Source organism: Sturnira hondurensis, unplaced genomic scaffold, assembly GCF_014824575.4.
Source record: "Sturnira hondurensis isolate 20B ecotype Veracruz unplaced genomic scaffold, ASM1482457v3 Scaffold0001872, whole genome shotgun sequence".
NCBI lineage: Eukaryota > Metazoa > Chordata > Mammalia > Chiroptera > Phyllostomidae > Sturnira > Sturnira hondurensis.
In genome coordinates this window covers 3,948,269-3,964,924 of record NW_028074503.1, presented here as the reverse complement: position 1 = coordinate 3,964,924, position 16,656 = coordinate 3,948,269, and the positions used below count along the sequence as shown (strand labels likewise).

General features: G+C 43.8%; 1 protein-coding gene and 1 non-coding gene across 7 annotated transcripts in view; one reads left to right on the top strand and one right to left on the bottom strand.

The window, feature by feature from the left end:
• The window catches only part of OSBPL1A (oxysterol binding protein like 1A), a 213,414-nt gene that overhangs the window by 195,707 nt on the left and 1,051 nt on the right, over positions 1 to 16,656 (top strand). For all 6 annotated transcript variants that reach the window (XM_037032020.1, XM_037032009.1, XM_037032029.1 and 3 more), the window contains 9 exons: positions 1,169 to 1,303; positions 2,266 to 2,363; positions 3,160 to 3,342; positions 8,799 to 8,906; positions 9,716 to 9,805; positions 10,045 to 10,171; positions 12,508 to 12,624; positions 13,159 to 13,282; positions 14,843 to 14,933. In XM_037032020.1, coding sequence (XP_036887915.1) covers positions 1,169 to 1,303; positions 2,266 to 2,363; positions 3,160 to 3,342; positions 8,799 to 8,906; positions 9,716 to 9,805; positions 10,045 to 10,171; positions 12,508 to 12,624; positions 13,159 to 13,282; positions 14,843 to 14,933 — 1,073 coding nt within the window. The remainder of the gene's footprint in view (positions 1 to 1,168; positions 1,304 to 2,265; positions 2,364 to 3,159; positions 3,343 to 8,798; positions 8,907 to 9,715; positions 9,806 to 10,044; positions 10,172 to 12,507; positions 12,625 to 13,158; positions 13,283 to 14,842; positions 14,934 to 16,656) is intronic.
• Positions 13,416 to 13,546, bottom strand: LOC118980523 (small nucleolar RNA SNORA44). The gene has a single exon (XR_005065115.1). It is a non-coding gene; the product is annotated as a small nucleolar RNA SNORA44 (small nucleolar RNA).

The window sequence follows — 16,656 nt, the reverse complement described above, 5'->3', positions numbered from 1 at the left end:
CATTTTAACAATATTAACTTTTCCAATCCATGAGCACAGAATATCTTCCAAATATTTCCACAAACATATGTGTGTTTTCTGCAATTTCTTTTATTATTGTCTTACAGTTTTCAGTGCTTAGATCTTTCACCTCCTTGGGTAAATTTATTCATGAGTATTTCACTTTTGACACTATTGTCATCCAGATTGTTTTCTTTATTTCACTTTTGGTAGTTTGTTATTTATGTGTAGAGATGCAACAGATCTTTGCATATTGATTTTTATACTTTGCAACTTTACTAAATTTGTTTATTCTGAGTGTTTTTTATGGAGTCTATAGATTTCCCTGTTTATATATGTCATATCATCTGCAAACAGTGAGTTTTATTTTTTCCTTTCCAATTTGGATATATTTGATTTCTTTTCATACCTAGTTATTCTGACTAGCACTTTCAGTATTACTGTGACTAAAAGTGGTGGGAGTGGACAACTTTGTTTTGTTTCTGATCTTAGGGGAAGGACTTTCAGCTTGTCATCATTGAGTATAATGCTAACTGTGGGCTTGTTGTATATGGCTTTTATTATGTTAAGGTGCATTCATTCTATGCTTGATTTTTAAAAGTTTTTATTAGGAAATTATGTTGAATTTTGTCAGATGCTTTTTCGTGTCTGCTTAGGCAATCACACTATTTTAATTCTGCATTATGTCCATGTGGTGTGCCACACGGATTGATTTGCAGGTGTCGAGCTATCCCTGCGTCCCTGGGGTAAACCCCACTTGATCCCGGCACATGAGCCTTTCAATGCACTGATGGATCCAGTTTGCTGACATTTTGTTGAGGGTTTTTTTGCTTCTGTGTTGATCAGGGATCTTTGTTTTGTGTGTGTGTGTTTCACTTTTATAGCCCATTTCCTAATTCTGAGCTAAAGCAGTCTTATTAATGGTCATCATCTCGTGTTCATGATTAGGCTGTGAGCCCCTTGGTCATCTTTGTGGTTCCTTCAAGGCCTAGAACATTATGTTCCATACTGTTAGGTGCTCTGAAAAGATTTGTAAAATTTCGTGTCTGTTAAATTTAACAAGTTGCTATTTGCCATTACTTTCTTTCCAGGAGTGTGTTATGTAAAAATAGCAGCAGTTAAATTTGCTGTGTACATAGGACATAAGTATTTTCTTTTTGTCAAATAGGAACTATCCAAGATTACGATGCCCGTCATATTTAATGAGCCTTTGAGCTTCCTACAGCGTCTCACTGAATACATGGAGCATACGTACCTCATCCACAAGGCCAGTTCACTTTCTGATCCTGTGGAAAGGATGCAGGTACGTGTAAGGCAAGCACCAGAAAAGGCTTAAGTCTTAGAGACTTCTCTACCACTCCCGCCCTCCTAGTGTTCCGCCTCAAACACACTGACAGAATTGGTGTTAAGTCCAATACATGAGGTTGGGGAACATTATTAAAACATAGTTGGCACATCTGGAGTGTCCTCTGTGTTCCTCCACTCACCGTCCTGGAGTCAGAATCCCACTGAAGTGGAAGGTTGGAGAGAACTGCAGGCAAAGCAGAGGTGGTCCGTAGCCAAGCCTGGGTGTTGGTAAGCTATTTCTGAGTCTTCATTTTAGAAAGTAGCATTGCGTTGTGAAAAAATCCATCCTTTCTCCTGTCAGACTTTCTCAGTGTTCCCAAGAACAAATGAATGCACATACACGCACACACAAATAGGCACACGTGCGCTTATGTGTATATAAACATGCATGCACTGTTGTAGGTTAAGACACAAGGCAGCACAGAATTGCACTTTTTAATTTCCTTTTGAACAGAAGATGTTTATGCGGTGTGTGGGGGTGGACTAGATACAGGAGAGGATAGCAGATACATTGTTCTGCTTCACACAGAGCAAGAGCGTTCTAAATGGGATTTCTGTTCTTCATTTGATACAAGTCAGCTTTTTCCAACTTTTATCTTTTCTCTCCTATCCCAAAAGTATTGTACTGTTTAGAAATTTTGAAGGAATTAAAAGTAATTTGGGGTTTGAAACTTCTTTAAACAGCCTTGAGGGAGTCCACCTTCAGGGTGTTCTGAAAGCACAGTTGGAAGTGACTCTCCAGGAGGGAGCTCCGAGTAACCCTTCATTCTGAACATCCACATTGCTGGAGCCACAGAAAAATTCAGTCATGAAACCCCTCAGAATGATTTTATAAAGTACCATCTTATGAGGAATGTCAGTTCCTGAAAGGGGGGGAGCGAGGCTCCTTCTCACTTCTGCTCCTGCTCTGCCCCACAGTGTGTGGCTGCGTTTGCCGTGTCCGCGGTCGCTTCCCAGTGGGAACGCACGGGGAAGCCTTTCAACCCGCTTCTGGGCGAGACGTACGAGTTAGTCCGGTGAGATCTTTCACACTATTGCAGATGAGTAGTTGAATTTGTATGCTTTATATACCTTTTAAAATGAAAGAGAAAAATAATGTATTTTGAGCATCGTCAACAACAGTTTTGTGTGACTGGAGCAAATTAACAATTTTAATGTTTGTTTCTACACTACTTATTATTTTAGAGACTATGTCAAAAATATTAAAGTAATTGTAAAATGTACCAGTATAAAAAGTAATTATGAAAATATCATTATTCCTGATTATGTAGGATTGTCGTCCTGTCCTTATGTATATCATAAGCCATGATTTTTTTATAATTATGTAAAATATATTAGTATAAATTTATTCTGTTGGCATAAAGGCCATGAATGCATCCATATCTGTAGTTCTGTCTGCCAGCTGTAGCCTGTTTCTCCTTTACACACAATTAGGGAATTCATTTTTCTGAATATTGCCCTTCTTTGTGCAATTTTGATCTCGTGTATCCCCTGGATATTTGGAAGTGGGCATGCTAGATTCCTCTCTCTTAATAAAAATGGAAATGATGTTTTAAGTTTACATGGCTGATATTATTAATTTGTGCAACCCACCCAAATTCATGTGAGTGTTCTTTGTTTTAATATGTTTAAACAGCATTATAATAACATTGGATTTAGTAGGTTGGGTTGCATATGTAGTTTCTAATACATTAAGTTGTTTACTTTGTCAAACCTGTTTAATACTGTTCAACTGAAATAACAATAAGGTACACATTCCGTGGCAGGAATTAGTTACAACGTTGTTTTTTGGTTTTGTTTTTAAATCTTTAGAGAAGACCTTGGTTTCAGACTCATCTCAGAGCAGGTCAGCCATCACCCACCCATTAGTGCGTTTCATGCCGAAGGATTAAACAATGACTTCATCTTTCATGGCTCCATCTATCCCAAACTGAAATTCTGGGGGAAGAGTGTAGAAGCAGAACCCAAAGGCACCATCACCTTGGAGCTGCTCGAGTAAGTTGGAATCGAGCCTTTTATATACACACGTACACGTGAGTAAATGTATTTACACCCAGAGCTGATCTTGTTCAAAAGCTTAAAGATAAAGAAATAGCTCTTAGGAAGCATCAGTTACCTACCTGCATGTGAAAGAATTTAGGGAACATGGAGACAGCCCTTGTTAATCATTCTGAGTACGTTTTAGGTTTAACTTGACGTTTGCCTGTGATGTTTGGATCTCTTTTAAGATGGATGGAGTTGATCACTTCATGGAAGCTGTTACGAAACAAACTTTCTGTGTATCAATGGCAATAACGTTTTGTGTAACCGTCTTTCAAAGGGAATTCACTTTGTGAATTACTGAAATAACAATTGTATAGCATGTCTTAGACGTTAGGTGAGTTGGAAGTTCTCTTCTTTCCAACAGGGAAAGGAGATTAGCTTTGAATTTCAAAGGTAGTTTCAGTTCTCGGTAAGCTACACTGAGCCCACTTTAGCCTGTCTCTCCTGCTCGTTACTGAAGACCTGGGCAGAAGACATAAAGCAGCCGTCTGAGGACTCTGACAAGTAAATGACAGCAGTTCCATTGGGGAGAGAAATAAAAACCCCAGGCCAGTGTGGCAGTGAGTGTCTAGGTTGCATCCCCACCCCACCCCACATCTCCTGGCTTGGAGTCAGAGGAGCCCAAACCCCTCGGGTGGGCAGTAGAGGCAGGCAGAAAAAGTTCTAAGAGAAACCCTCTCTCTTTCTGGTTCGAAGGCCTAGAGTGTAGAGAATGGGGAAATCCTTCTTCTTCTTCCCTCCCTGCCTGGCCCCGAAGCACACTCCAGGGCCCCGGGCATGTTCCTGCAGCGGCAGCAGCGGCAGCCCACACACAAGGGCCTGACGCTGGGAAAAGTCTTTCTCCTTGGTGGGAGGAACTGGGTGAAGGGACTTTGCGGTTCAGGGAGTGAGAGGAGAATCCTCTCTCTTTTTTCTCACCTCTGCCCCAGAGGAAGACCCAGCTGTGGAAAGTGCAGGACAGTGCAGAGGGGCTAAAACCCCATTTTGTAGCCCGAGGCCCGAGGCTGGACCCTCGGGTACCCGAGAGTGTGGGGAAGGTTACAGAGCGTAGCGAGCTCAAGAAAGGGATCCCACGAAGCTGTGTTGGGGTTCGTGAGATCATCCTCGTGCCCAGGCACTGGAACGATCTGAAGTGGGACACCATGGCCTTGCAATCTGAGCTACTGTGCGGACCAAGGTTGGGTCCCCAAACGACCGTTGAGGGGCGGAGCTGAAGAGCACTAAAAGTCTTGGAAACGTCAGCCAACACTAGACTCAGAGGCCACAGAAAGTGGGTCGGGACTTACGCTCTGAAACTATAGCAGTTGCCTACTAAAACATAACTCAATGTTCTCCCAGAGATTTTAGGAGGACCCAGAGTATCATAATATTCGCACGTTCGGAGTGCTGTCCAAAATTACTCATCATGCAAGGGAGCCAGCAAATGTCAACAACTCACAGTGGGAAAACAGTCAACAGACTCTCACCCCACGGTACTCAGATACTGAAATTTGTATCAAAGACTTTAAAGCAGCTACTATAATTGTGTCTCAGGAAATAAAGATGAAGACTCCTCAAATGAATAGGAGAGTGGACATATTTCTGGAACTTCCACCAAGATGGAGGCGTAGGTGGAAACACTGTGCCTTCTCCCACAACCAAGTTTGAATACAACAAAGGTTTGGAGAACAAAGACAGAGCCAAAGAACAGAAAATTGAATTATACGGAAGTCCGACTACAACGAACCGTTCAACCGGGACCAGTAAGAGGGGCAGAGCCAGCAGCGGAGCAGGGTCGGGCAGGAAGGATCCCCCCACCCAGGCGACCCAGGTGACCCAGGCGACCCAGTTGCACAGGCAGCTGGGGAAGAATCACGGACCCAGTGAAGGTGCAGGGCAGGCTGAGCGTGGTCACACATTCGCGCGGATAAACCAGCAGAGGTGTGAACAGTGAGACGGAACCCCGCAGGCCCCAGCGGCGAACCTCGCAGACCCCAGAGGCGAACCCAGTGAGGGTGCAGGGCAGGCTGATGGCGGTTGCACATTCTCGCGCGCTGATCAACCAGCAAAGCAGTGAGACAGACCGCGGGGCCCTCGTGGCAGGAGGAGGCAGAGGAGACCGCCATTGATTTCCTTTGACCCCGCCCCCACATACAGCGTCACAAGCCAGGGACTGAGTTGCCCTGCCCTGGTGAACACCTAGGGCTCTGCTCCTCATACGTAACAGGCACGAACAGTCCAAAATATGGCTCAAGAAGAACTCAAAGCCCCAGAGCCAATAACTCTAAGTGACCAGGAAATAGCAAACCTCTCAGATGCACAGTTCAAAACATTGGTGATCAGGATGCTCACAGAACTGGTTGATTATAGTCACAAATTAGAGGAACATATGAAGGCTAAACTAAGTGAAATGAAGGGAAATGCACAGGAAACCAATAGTGATGGAAAGGAAACTGGGACTCAAATCAATGGAGTGGACCAGAAGGAAGAACGAAACATCCCACCAGAAAGGAATGAAGAAATGAGAATTCAAAAAAATGAGGAGAGGCTTAGGAACCTCCAGGACATCTTTAAACGTTCCAACATCCGGATTATAGGGGTACCAGAAGGGGGAAAGAAACAGCCACGAGTGGAAAACTTATTTGAACAAATAATAAAGGAGAACTTCCCCAGTCTGGCAAAGGAAATAGACTTCCAGGAAATCCAGGAAGCTCAGAGAGTCCCAAAGAAGTTGGACCCAAGAAGGAACACACCAAGGCACATCATAATTACATTAGCCAAGATTAAAATGAAGGAGAGAACCCTAGAAGCAGCAAGAGATAAGGGGACAGTCACCTACAAAGGAGTTTCCATCAGACTGTCAGCTGATTTCTCAAAAGAGACCTTACAGACAAGAAGGGGCTGGAAAGAAGTATTCCAAGTCATGAAATCCAAAGACCTACAGCCAAGATTGCTTTATCCAGCAAAACTTTCATTTAGAATGGAAGGGCAGATAAAGTGCTTCTCAGATAAGGTCAAGTTCAAGGAGTTCATCATCACCAAGCCCTTATTATATGAAATGCTAAAGGGACTTTTATAAGAAAAAGAAGATAAAAAATATGAACAGTGAAAGGACAGCAAACTCTTAGTTATTAACAACCACACCTAAAACAAAAGCAAACCAAGAGGACAGCTAGATCAGGAGTGGAACCATAGAAATGAATGAACACATGGAGGGTTAGCAACAGGGGAGTGGGAGGAGGAGAAGGGGGGAGAAGGTACAGAAAATAGCATAGACGGTAGGTAGAAAATAGATGGGGGAGGGCAAGAATAGTAGGGGTAATACAGAATCTAAAGAACTTGAGACACGTGGACATAAACTAAAGGGGGGGAAGGGTGGGAGAGGGGTGTGCAGGGTGGAGGGGAATGAAGGGGGGGAATAGAACAGCTGTAATGGTATAATCAATAAAATACATTAAAACAAAATATTTCTGGAAATTTTAGTATTGAAAAATGGAGTGACAAATGCACTACCTAGAACAGGCACAGTAGCAGAATCTGAGTAATGGAGAGACATACTGTGTCTCAATATATTGGGAAGCCTCAGTGTACATAGTTAAAATGTTAGTTCTCCCATAATTGATTTATAAGCAGTCTTTATTAACACAATCCAAATAAAAGTCCTGGGATGATTTTTTTTTAGATATGGAAATGTTGATTTTAAAATTTATATGGAAAGGCAAATGAAAAAGAAGTTGAAACAGTTCTAAAAAGAATAGAACTGACAGATTCCTACTTCCCGATTTTGGGACTTGACTTAAAGCCATTGCGATAAAGACAGTGAGACACTGGCAAAATGGAGAAACTCGTATATCCCTGGAACAGTGAAGAGAGTCTAGAAATTAGCCACAGAAATATGGCCAGTTGATTCTTAACAACGGCGCAAAAGCAATTCAGGGAAGCAATTCAAAAGCAATTCAAGTCCTTTCCATAAATGGGTTGGGAACAGTTGGGCATCCATATGTTAGAAAATGAATCTCAACGTATATTCCATACCTTCTATAAAAAGCAACTCAAAATAGAGCATAAGTTGAAATAAAATGCACAACTGTAAAGCTTTGGGAGAAAACATAGAAGAAAATTTTTATGACCTTACATTTGGCAAAAACGTCTTACAGATATGATACCAAACACAGTCCAGAAAAGACAAAATTGGTAAATTAGATTTTATCAGAATGAAAAACTTGCTCTGTAAAAGACACTGTTCAAAGAATGAAGAGACAAACGACAGATGGGCAAAAATTATTTGTGTATCGTGTATCTAACAAAAGACTTTTAAACAGAATAAAGAACTCTCAAAGTCAAGAAGAAAACTCGAGAGAAAGATGTGAGCAGATAGTTCACCAAAAAAGATGCATAGATGACAGATAAGTGTATGACAGGGTACTCAACAGAATGGATCGTTAGAGAAACACAAGAGCTCACAAGGAGATACACTTGATAGAATGGCTAAAATCAAAGCAATTTTTAAAAAACGACAATATAAAATGTTGGCAAGGATGCAGAGCAACTGAACAGTTCATACATTGTTGGTGGGTGGGATACAAAACGATTGAGCCCCACTGGAGAGCAGGTATTACAAAGTTAGCCTTGTGTCTACCACAGGCTCACCAGTTCCACTCATAGGTGTTTACTCTAGAGATATGAAAACTTATATTCTCATAAGAACCTGTACACAGATGTTTATAGTATTGTTATTTGTAGTCACCAAAAACTGAAATCAACCCACATGTCCTTTGATGAGTGAATGGTTAAGCCAAACAGTGGAATACTACACAGAAATAAGAAAGATGAAGTTACTGATACATAGAGTTTAAAATGCATCGTACAAATGGAAATAGCCAATCTCAGAAGGTTACTGTGTCATCCTACTTACATGACATCCTGGACATGTGTGAAATCGGAGCTTATTCATATGTACCAGTTTTTCCCTTTGATGAGCTGGAGGGCGCTGTCTCTGGAAAGCGCTAAATCATAGGCTTTCATTTTTTGTTTTAAGATTTTATTTATTTATCTTTAGAGGGGAAGGAGAGAGGGAGAGAAACATCAATGTATGGTCATAGGCTTTCATTTTTATTTCCTACCTCTAGTTTTATTTTTTAAATACATTTTCGCCTGACTGTTGAATGCCTTAGATGACTGTACACATAGTTCATTTGGAGTTTGGTGGAAGTCTAGTGTCTTTCCTTAAGCTTTTGCATCCTGTTAAGGAGCAGTGAAAGTAGTCAAACGGCACCTGTTTTACTGTGAGTAACCCCAGCAGACCCGAGCTGTCTCTCGTGCTCTGATTCGTTATCGTCGGTCCGTGGCATTTGAGACAAACTGCTCTTTTAAACAAATAACACTTTTTGCTTATTTTCCTGGGTGTTGGTTTTATTTTTGTTTTGTAGACACAGTGAAGCATACACATGGACCAACCCTACTTGCTGCGTACATAACATCATTGTGGGCAAACTCTGGATTGAGCAGTACGGCAATGTGGAAATCACAAACCACAAGTAAGACACTTCTGGGTAGTCATCTCTCGTTTTGATTGTCATCATCCAATATCAGTGGACTTCATTGAAAAAAAAAGCTCCTCTAGATAAATTCAGAACAGGCCGTATAACTATTAAATGAATAGAAGCCCATTCATTTCATGAACAGAGTTTATTAAAGTTTCTGAGTAGTGAAGACTAGGTGAATGCTGAGCTTCCCTAACCTCTGTGAATCTTAATTCCAACCTCAGCTCATTTTGCTGATATTGTTTAGTTTGTATTATCCCCAGAGCAGGAGTGGGGTAGGAGGAACATAAAAGTTAAACAGAGTTGGGTTTAAAACCTACTTTGTGACTTCAGGCACATGTCTTGGTCAGCCTGGGCTGCAACAACAGAATATCACAGCGGAATTAAACAGTGGGCGTTGATCTCTCACAGTCGTGGAGGCCGGGAAGTCCTAGGTCACTGGGGCAGCAGATTTGGCATCTGATGTGCAGATGGCTGCCTTCCTTGTATCGTCACATGGCAGAGAGTGGGGGAGGTCACCTTTTGCGTCTCTTCCTTTAAGGGCACTGATCTTACTCCTAAGGGCTCCACCTCATGACCTACTAACCCCCCAGACACCATCACATTGGGGGTTAGGGCTTCAACATATGCCTGTGGGGAGACCTCGTTCCATAGCAACAAGTCACTTACTGTTCATGAACTTTGCTTACTTTTTTTATTGTGGGCCCAGTAGCTAAATGCTGCTAGAAAGGTTGTCATAATCATCATTCTTGACTGCTGCTTCCGTAGTGGATGGTAATCTGAGCTTCGTATCTCCTTCTTAGGACTGGGGACAAATGTGTGTTGAATTTCAAGCCATGTGGCCTTTTTGGTAAGGAATTACACAAAGTTGAAGGCTACATTCAAGATAAAAGGTAAAGTGTTTATTTTAAATGGTGATTAGTATAAGTTAACATTCATTTATTTATAAGTAAAATGTCAGTATTAAAATCCGCTATAACCTAGGAAACAGGCATTTCAATAAGTTGGAAAATCTTCTCCAAGGAAATACCCATTTCTCTAAAGACTCTGACTCATAAGCCTCTTTATAATAATATTCATTATAGCAAAATACGGGTTTACTTGTTGGCTAAGCATCAGTTTCTCTTAACAGCAAAAAGAAGCTCTGTGCCCTGTACGGGAAGTGGACTGAGTGTTTATACAGTGTTGACCCCGCCACTTTCGACACTTTCAGAAAAAACGACAAGAAAACTCCTGAAGAGAAGAAGAACAGCAAACAGGTGAACGTCCGTCAGGTGGCATCAGAGGGGCCCCTGAGGTCTCTATCCTGTGCTCATCCCTTTGCAGGTGGCCTGTTCCTGGGTCACAAGTTGACCTTTTTTTCTTTTTTGCTAATCCATGTAATTTTTCTCCATGAGTTTTTTTTTATTGAGGTATAATTGGCATACATCTTTAAGTCTTTTTCATGAACAATTCATCTGCCTTAGCAGTGAATTTCTGATGGTCCGCACAGAGGTGGGCCTTCTGTAACTGTCTGCAGGCGCCGCAGGGCTTGGATCGCATTCGCATCGGGAAGTTGGAGTCCATCTCAGTGAGACGTTTTCTTCTTTTTCTTTCTGTCTATGGGTGTTAGAAATTGAGATCCATTGAATATTTTAAAACATTAAATATTACCTCCTACATTTCCATGCTAATTAGCATTTTGGTTGCCCTCTCCCATGCCTCTAAATCACTGGAGTTGAAACATTAAGGGCATCACCCCAGGACGGCTGTCCTGTTATAAACTTTGTTTCTGTAGGACAGGTAACGTCCAACAGGATTTCCCACGGGCGAGGCCCGGAGCTTCCTGTCGCAGGGCCTGAGAAGGCTCTGAGTTTCCGCAGACTCCTGCCCTTCCCCCCAGGCAAGAGAGCTGAGAGCCCCAGCAAGACTGCGCCTGTTGGGACAGGAGATGTTCAAGGACCGATTGCTTCCTGGGGCCAGCGCCGTGCTTCAGGGCACAAGCTCGGGTCCGAGCACTGTCCGCATTTATGAGCAGTACCTCCTCTTGCTCCTGTGCCTCCGTGTGTAAAATGGGAACAGTAATAGGACCTGCTTGGCAAATGAGTTGATAAATGTAGAAGGTTCTGAACAGTATCTGGTTAGTAAAAATGACTAAAGTCCTTTCCGCTCAAAGCATGTCTGTGCACTGGCGACCCGAGCCTCACCTGAGAGCACGCAGGCTTCTAGCCTCACTTCAGACCACCTGAATCTCAGTCCCAGGGTCTCTGCTGGCAATTCTGCGTGTGAAAGTTTAAGAAACCCTAACATTCCTTGAAAACAGAAGGCGTATTTATGAGCAACTTCCTTGTAAATCGAGGTAACCATGGTCCTGAGGTGAAAGGAGTTTTACGACATGACCAGAGCATGCTGCTTTCCTGTTGCTCCGGCCTTTGGCTTGCTCCTCCCACCCCAGTCATCTCCTGTGCACAGGGCTGCTTTCCGCCTCGCCTCCAAGTCCCCCTTCCTCTTTTCCTTCCTGGGAGGGGCGCTGACACTTCCCGCAGCTGTTAGAGCCCGTGGTGCCATAGAAGAACATGTTCCAGGGTCCCGGGAGCCCTGACACAGTCCCTGGCAGCAGCCCCAGCCAGCACAAGGCAGCTTGGCAAATGCACCCTTACGGACACACGTGCTGTCCACCCTCCCTCTGTAAAGGTGAAGTGGGGGCAGCGAAGGACATGGGAAAAATTCCACAAAATTTCCCCCACGCCCCCTAAGCGCCGGCTCAGTCTTTGTGGAAGAGTGGCCTTACCCCCTGGAGAGGAGAGTTCTTCTCCCACATCCTCCCCTTGCTCCGTCTCTCTCCTTCCTGGGCACATCTAGCTACCCTAGATTGCCGATGTTCCTGGCCCCAGGCAGGTGCCTGGGAAGGTCATCAGCATCAATGTTGTCACCTCCTTGCTGCTGTTTTCAACTGGATATTCATTGAATGTTCTAGACTTGGCAACTGTGTGACATCAGGAGTATTAACCTTCCAAAGGCTTGAGTTCTGTATAAAGTCTTATAAAACTGTGGTAATAATATCTCCTCGTAGGTTTATTATGTAAAGACTAAGAATACAGAGAGGGCTCCTAGTATAGCTCTGGCCTCTGGAGCGAAGGTGGTTGCCAGAAACAGTGTTGGCTTCCTTTTTAGCCTAACACTTTTAATTTTTTTTATCAAATGCTTTCAGTATCCCTGCTAGTTTTGGTAATTGATCATTTTGTTAACTGCCCCAAGAATTTAACTTTTTCTTGAATTCTCACAATGTTTCCATACATACTCAGATGAGTTATTCTTTTAAACACACTTTTAAAACATTAAAACACTAGTGAAATTGCTGACGATGATAACACCTTGAATGCAAATACCACTAAATGTTACAACACGTCAAGCTCTCAAGCACTTAAGTCGTTCTGGCTCCTTGGACCCCTACACCGTGTTCCAAGGGTGGGAGCCCGGGGTGAGGAAGTCCCCACACTCCTGCCCCCAGGCAGTTGACATTCTGGTGCTGGGCAGTAAATACATGGCGATCTTCCAATTTGAAGTACATTCTTTCTAAAACATTTTGATGATGTTCCTCGGTTGGTTCTTCCAGGTGAGCACGTCTGAGGAGTCGGATGAAATGCCGATGCCAGATTCCGAAAGTGTGTTTGTTATCCCCGGAAGTGCACTCCTGTGGCGGATAGCCCCGCGGCCTCCCAACTCTGCTCAGGTGCGGCTGGGCTGCGGGAGGCCGTCTCGCTCTTCCGTTCAGCTCTGATGGTGCTCTTTCCCTGCGAGGGCAGGAAAGTCCTGGCAGGGTGTAGGAGGTTAGGGTGTCATTGAAATGCCCCCCGCTGTCCCTCTGCTCACTCCTGGGTGCAGTTTCCCTTCTCACCCTGAGTCCCAATGTGCTGTTCCTCTGGTGCCTGGCCAGGGAGACGTGCTGGGATGGGACGTCCGGGGCTTATTTAGCAGTCACTTAGGAGAATACTGGCTCTCATTAAATGCAAGATGATGCAGCCTCTTCAGTGTAAGCCTCCTGGATAGAGCAAGTATATTCATTCTGTGAGGCCTGCTTCAAGATTTCTTTGAGACCGATACCATAGGTGGTGAAAACATTTAGATACAAGGTCTGCGAAAGGCTACAGTTATTGCCATAAAAGGGAAGGGTTTGTTGTCAGATCAGACCTGTTCTACCTTCTGGGTTTCCATTTTGCATTATGCCTCGGAATATCTTAATTTGAACATTTCGCTTCCTTTTCAGATGTACAATTTCACTAGCTTTGCAATGGTGTTGAATGAGATAGACAAGGAAATGGAGAGCGTGATTCCTAAAACAGACTGCAGGTTGCGGCCTGACATCCGAGCCATGGAAAATGGAGAAATTGGTAACTAGCATCTGACGGCGCTGCTGGGGAAGGGTCACTTTGCGGGGAGGATGGTGTGTTTTATTCCTGGTGCTTGTTAGCATCATTGCCGTACAAGCATGTTAGTCTCTCCCAGAATCATTTTGGTTTTTTTTGTTATGAGAAAGGCGAGTGGCAGCTGCAGGAATCAGCTGCCCTGCGCGGTCCGTCTCCCCAGCTCGCGCTCACGTGCCGCAGCTGGAGGTCCCGTGGCTGCACCCGGCCACAACCCTTGGGGTCACGCCCCCTTAGAGATTTTTCATTAAAATTCGATTTCAGTTTGGTAACTTGTGTTTTAAATTTGGAAATCTGAGAGAGGCTTTCTTAGCTCCTGTTCATTACTTCAGTGATCCTCCCTGATATTCGAATGTACTGTATGTAACCAGAGGTATATATTTTGTGTCTTTTATTTTCTCAAAATTTTTAATTACAGTTAACATTCAATATTATGTTAGTTTCAGGTGTACAGCACAGCGATTAGACATTTACGTAACTTGCCGAGTGATCCCCTGATAAGCCTAGTACCCTCTGACACCACAGTTATTACAGTGTTACTGTTCCCTGTGCTGCACTTTACACTCCGTGACTGTTCTGTAAGCACCACTCTGTCCCTCTCCATCCCTTCCCCTTTTACACCCGCCTCCCAACACTGCCCCCCCTACACACACCGGCAACTGTCAGTCTGTTCTAACCAAAGCATCTCTTCACTGTCAGAGAGGAAGTCGAAAAAAAATCTTTATCGACTTGGAGATCAATTCTAATTGACTATATAGTTGAGAATGAAATATCAAACAGCTGTGCCTCCCCTTGGTCAACTGGCACTTTCTTAATCTCGTAGTGTTAACTTTTTTTTAGTTCAGGAGTCCTCAAAAGAGGGGCAGTTCTCCCCCAGGGATATGTGGCCACGTCTAGAGACTTCGGTTGTCACATCTGGGAACTACTACTGGCGTAGTGGGGTGGAGTGGAGGCTTGGGTCGCAGCTAAATGTCCGGGGGTGCCCAGGACAGCCCCCCACAGAGTCGTCTGGTCCAGTGTGTCAGCAGGGCCAATGCCGAGAAGCCTTGTTCTAACTAAACCCTCTGAGGCTCTCTTTGAATTGTCAGTTGAGACAGTGCGACAGTATTTTGGAAAGTTGTATGAATATCTTGTGAAGGGAATGTGAGGCTCTGTGAGGTCTCAGTAAGAATTTGGAAAAACTCACATTTATTCAGTTTCTCCGCCCAGATTTTCATTGAAACATTTTAATGACATCATTTTTGTCTCTAAGAATAAGGAGGTTCCCGTCGGTAAATGCAGGTGTTATTATATAAGGCCATAGGCTGTGGAGAGACGACGGGTCCTGAACTCCGGCTCTGCCTCCCACTAAGGTGTGTGTGAGAATTCTGCCTTGGTGTTCGGCCTCGGCGTCTGCCTTCTGGTGCCGTGGAGGTCATAGTGACCCATAGGGGTGGCACTTCTCCGCAAAGTCAGGCTTAGTACTGTGCCCACGTCCTCTTCTTGGACAATAACTGTAACTGCTTTCCAATGATGGTCTTATTTTAGATCAAGCCAGTGAAGAAAAAAAACGACTTGAGGAAAAACAAAGAGCAGCTCGCAAAAACAGGTCCAAGTCGGAAGAGGACTGGAAGACGAGGTGCGTGCTTTTTCGGACCCCGCAGCTGAGCCCTCAGGCGCGGCGGTGTGGGGTGGGCAGGGCCGCCGGATCCGAGGGTGAACTGCCAGCGAGGCCTCACTGAGCCCTGCCACGTGATTCCCGGGCCCGAGGGGAAAGTTCTTTCCACTGAGTATTCGGGCTGAGAAAGTTGTATGCATGACAAAGAAAGGGAGTATTTGGAAATTAAGGCTAAAATATTCCCTCACAATTATCACAGGCAAATGCCAACCAAGAAAACGATCTTGCTTCCTTGTCCAGCAAAGCCCTACCCTTTCCCTGTGTCGGAGGAGACGTGAAATCCAGAACTGCAGGCTCGGGCATGAAAATAGGCTCAGAGCCATTTGTTTGTGTGTATGTGAGGAAATTGCAAGGCTGTCTGCTTAGGCATATACCACGCACTGTTTTGTGCGTGGAGGGCGTGTGATGATAGTGGCAGAGGTTTCCAGGCGTGAGTGCTCAGAAGTAGGAGAACCAGAAGTGGAAAGAAACCCTAATCCTGCGAAGGACCATCGAGTCCAGGGTGCTCACCTCTAGCCTGGTGTTCGCACTCTGCCCGAGACGAGCGAGCCCCGAAGGGGGCTTGCAGATGCGGTCTTGTAGAACCATGCTCACGTGTGAGCAAGAAAACAGCCTTTGCTGTCAAGTCTGCCAATCTGTGAAATGTCCCGTTGAGACTTTTTCTTCCTCTCCGTTTTGTATAGAGGAAATCCTGTGGCTCGGGGCCTCAAGCCTGGTTAAACTTTAAAATTATTTTTGGTCACCCTGATTTCGATTGGCCAGCTCTTCTGAAGTGCTTGCCTTTCCTAGGTTTGATGACAAAGGGCTGCTTCTACTGCTGAGAGTTTTGAGACCCAGGAGAGTCTATAACCCTCCACTTCATACTGGACACAAAGTCTGTGGCTTTGACCAAATACTGGTTCCTTAATATATTTCTAGTCTGGTTACCAATGTCTGAACAATATATAGCATGATCATCTATACTTTTTCTAATTAGGGACAAGTCCCAAAAGCTAAATTATTTGTGTAATAATATTCCTGAAAATTTGGTCTAATGGCATTTACTCTGTGATACTTTGAGGAATTAACCTAGTCTGAAGCATTTTTTTTTTTCTCTCAGGGTTTTTAGAGCTTCTGTAGTGATAATAGTAATGCCTGAGACTTACCAAATGAATTTGACCTCACACTTAATTGTAAATATTTTGAGAAGCAATTTATTTGGAAAGAATGGCAAAGAAATTTAAGACTACTTCTATAAATGCTACTCCGAAAACAAGACCATATTTAGAAAGCGTGGCACAAATTTAATTGTGAACCTTTCGGGCAAGTAGTTTTACATTTTCATTACCTCAGAAAGCTGGGACTCTGGGAGATGGGTCACATGTTTTTTAAAAGGCAGGAAAATGATTAGTGCAGCTCCTTCTAGAATTAAATAAGACAAGATGTTAAAAAGCGAGGCTGTAACCTAAGAATCTGTATTAGCATGGAGAAAATTGAGACCCAGAAAATTTGGACTAGATGAATTTCAGTGCATTATCAGGTACTAGCTTGAGCAAGTCTTTCAACCTAACACTCAGCTGTTTTGTAAAACGGAGCTTTAGGGGCGTGGGGGAATTTACTCTGAACTAGGTACCTTACACATTCCTGTAGGTGTGTTGCCCAAGTTAATTTTACCCCAGTTCCTTATTTTTAACCGCCTTTAAAA